The 3,887-nt window shown below is 39.7% G+C and overlaps 1 protein-coding gene across 1 annotated transcript in view; it reads left to right on the top strand.

Moving 5' to 3' along the window:
* LOC109929806 overlaps window positions 1-3,082 on the top strand; it is a 4,019-nt gene extending 937 nt beyond the window's left edge. Inside the window, exon 2 of the mRNA XM_020529392.2 lies at window positions 1,515-3,082. Coding sequence (XP_020384981.1) covers window positions 1,561-2,196 — 636 coding nt within the window. The 5' untranslated portion in view covers window positions 1,515-1,560 and the 3' untranslated portion in view covers window positions 2,197-3,082. The remainder of the gene's footprint in view (window positions 1-1,514) is intronic.
* Window positions 3,083-3,887: the final 805 nt, after the last annotated feature.

Genomic DNA, 3,887 nt, shown 5'->3' with positions numbered 1-3,887 from the left:
CATTTCTGAAGAAGGGTCCAGACCCGAAATGTCAGCTTTCCTGCTCCTCTGATGCTGCTTGGCCTGCTGTGTTCATCCAGCTCTACACCTTGTTATGCCATGCTGACCATGTTTCCCAAACTAAACTAGTCCCACTTGCCTTCATTTAAAAAGGGTACTGAGGGACAATTTTTTCACACGGTGGGTATGTTTACAGAATGAGCCAGCAGAAGAAGTGGTAGAGGTGATTACAATTGCAACATTTAAAAGACATTTGGACAGGTACATGATTGGAAAAGTTTAGACGGATATGGGCCAAACACAGGCAAATGGGACTAGTTCAGTTTAGGTATGGATGAGTTTGATGGAAGGGTCTGTTTCTGTGCTGTATGGCTCTATGACTGTATGACTCTATAACTGTAGATGCTGGAAATCTTAAACAAAAACAGAACTTGCTGTAGGAATGCAGCAGGGTCTGGCAGTATCTGTGGAGCAGAAAGCAGAGTTTCGAAGTCAATGACCCTTCTTCAGAACTGGGTCTGTGAAATTAACGAAGAAATACTTTCTAAGGGAATGCTGTTCCCCACCATTACTGCTAAGAGGCACCATGACCTCTGAGGGTCACAATAGGTCGTTGGCCCGAGAGATGAATACCCAAAGAAACTAACACATAAATAGAGTGAGGCTTCAGTCAGTCCCCTAGAACCGTCAGCAGAGATAAGAAGAAAGCTATGAACTGTCAATTAAAATGCTCAACTCACTACCAAAGTTAACTTAACTGCTAAAAGTTTGATCAAGGTAAGGCAAGAGACACAATCATTCCCAGCTCAAAAAAAAACTTGAAAACCACATGGATACAGCACATTCTGGATCCCCATCCAACTGTGCATGGCACTGATCAACAGTGGACTTACCTACAACTGGTATGGATATTGCAAATGTGAAATGCTGCACAAGTGTTTGTGACAATGCTTAAAAAATAGACGAGCTGGTTCTGGGATTCACTTTTTCCAAAAGTCAAAACTTGATCATTTATTGTTGGCGATCAGTCAGATCATAAATACCCTGGGATTTAATGTGATATTGGCCGCAAACTAACTGCTGCAGATACGCAATACACACACACACACACTTGCACATAAATAGCTTCGACATTGTCAAGTTGCACAAGTTTGCCATCAACGTAGTCACATTTATAAAGTCACACACACATGTTTTGAAAAGTAACATCACTGTCACAAACACACACTCACACGTATAAAGAATTACACAGTAGATAGGAAGCTATTTGAGCCATTGTTCCACAGCAGTGGATGTACTTGTGCTATCGACTGATTCATACAGACATTCACACACAACTACATACAAAACTTAATAAATATTCACAGCCTCAGTAATGCATTTAATTTACCTACACAGGCATACTGCACTGATAGAGTTGTAGCCAAATGAAATGAACACCAGAACAAGCAATCTTCAAGCAGATACTTCATTCTCTTTACTCTGAATTTATTTTTGTTTTTTTTTGTTTACAGAACACTACATTTCCATGTGTTTGAACAGCCAGGAACTAGAGGCGTGATGACATTACAATTTTTTGGATGGGAGACTGTTTATGACAATAATCATCATTTGCAGTCAAATCAGGAACCAGTGAATGGCAGAGAATATATCATGTACCATGGAACCTCAGTCAGCAATGCAAAGTCCATCATACAATCAGGCTTCAAGCAATCAAGCAAGGGCATGCTCGGCCCTGGGGTCTACGTCAGCAGAGACAAGGAGAAAGCCAGGAGATATCCAATTAACACTCCAAATGATAGAGTTATTTTAATGTTGAAAGTACAAGTAGGAAAAGTCAAGAAAATAGATAAAGAAAATCATCCTATGTCAACAACTTGGAAACAACATGGATATGATACAGCATGGGTCCCTCCCAACTGTGGGATGAGAAACGTTCCCAGTGGATTAGAGGAAGACTGTGTTTGGGATCCACAAAGGATCCAGGTGATTGATGTAATAAATTCCCCTGATCCTGTAACAACACAGCAGTTGAAAGATTTGCTTCAAGCAAACCTGAACAGCAATCCTGGGCTAGAGTTGGTGGAGCATTGTGAGATCTGTAAAAATACCATGGCACCTTCTCATCAGTTGCAGCTCTGCTGGGGGTGTGGACAGACCATCTGCCCTTTCATGGCAAAACACTTATGCAGATAATTTTTACGTCTTATGCTTCATAACATTAACCGTCTTGTTAACAAAATACTACTGGGAATTTTCAGCATCTATTGTTAAAAATTATACATAACCTTACATTATATTTTTGTGTAGAGAAAGGAGAGACATTGAAATAGTTTCATTTTCAGAGATTTATTTTATGGGTGTGGTGCCAGGAGGTCTGGAGGCCTATTTGTATACATGCACTTTCATAAGGTCTTACAACTCCGTAATTAAAGAGATTGGAGGTTGGTAGCTAAGTGCATTAAAGAGCTCTGATGAAGAGTAACCTAGATTTGAAATGTTAGCTTACTGTCTCTCCGTGGATGCTGTCTGACCCACTGTAATCTCCAGCATTTGTTGTTTTCAGTAGAGAAACGGCACTGAAAACAAAAAATGCTGGAGATCACAGCAGGTCAGGCAGCATCCATGGAGAGAAAGGAAGCCAACATTTTGAGTCTAGATAACTCTTCATCAGAGCTGTTGGCTGGCAACATTGGGTCAAAAAAAAAATCCAGATGTCAGGTAGGCATTGTCAGGGTCAATTTCTGTAGTACTATCAAAAACTGAGTTCAGGGAACTCATGTTTGTTCTGCTGTTTAAATAATGGAGTTTGTTTTAGGGGTCTCAGAGAGAGATATATCAGCTGAGGAAAAATATCTAGTGAGTGTACGGCTTTGTTAACCTGATCTAGAAATCTTTGCGTGGAGGTATTGGTGAATCTTCGCTGTGGTTTGGTTATATGGATCTTGCTGTTATAAAATAAATGGAATTAATTTGAATACTTTTGTTGGTGTTTGTATGGAAAGTTTTCCAACCTTTCTGTCTCATATAATGTAGTTCATACTTTCTCCTTGTTTAATAAATGCTCAATTAAATGTTAAAAGTACTCTTGTGAATCCTGCTGTGGTACACTGGAAGAATAAGGGGTAAGCCATTCAGGATTGAGATGAGGAAAAAATTCTTCACTCAGAGAGTTATGAACCCGTAGAATTCTCTCCCAGAGGAAGCTGTTGGGGCCAGTACATTGGATACGTTCAAGAGGGAGCTGGAAGTGGCCCTTGCATCTAAAGGGATCAAGGGGTATGTAGAGAAAGCGAGAATGGGATATTGAAATTGCATGATTTGCCATAGTCATATTGAATGGTGGTGTAGGATCGAAGGGCCAAACGGCCTGCTCCTGCACCTATTTTTTATTTTTCTATGTTTCTAAGCTAAAAGCTTTTAGACAAAGTTCAGGTATGCACTTTCAAGTTAGAGTTTCATTTCAATCAACCACATGCCATAACACAATAAACTAATTAATTCACAACCTGTTTGCCTTATTAGCACTAACTTCTAGGTATTGTTATCATCCCAGTACATGCTATTACTGGGCAATTCAGATTTCAGACTGATGCTTGGCTTGATAGATTTATTCTGTTTTAACGAGATGGTCTCTCACTGACAAACAAGCATGCAAAATTACCAATTTCATTTTGAACAGAAAAGCATTTATTGTGCAAAATAAATGAATAATCACTGATAAACAAACTGTTTACATATAAGATAACAAGGTGTAGAGCTGGATGAACACAGCAGGCCAAGCAGCATCATAGGAGCAAGAAGGCTGACGTTTCGGGCCTAGACCCATGAAGGGAGCCATGAAGATTTTCCAGCATCTGCAGTTCCTACTATCTCTGTTTACATAT

The sequence above is a fragment of the Rhincodon typus genome, chromosome 32 (assembly GCF_021869965.1).
Source record: "Rhincodon typus isolate 14 chromosome 32, sRhiTyp1.1, whole genome shotgun sequence".
Taxonomy (NCBI): Eukaryota; Metazoa; Chordata; class Chondrichthyes; order Orectolobiformes; family Rhincodontidae; genus Rhincodon; species Rhincodon typus.
The sequence above is the reverse complement of the archived record's forward strand: the minus strand, read 5'-3'. Positions and strand labels throughout refer to the sequence as shown.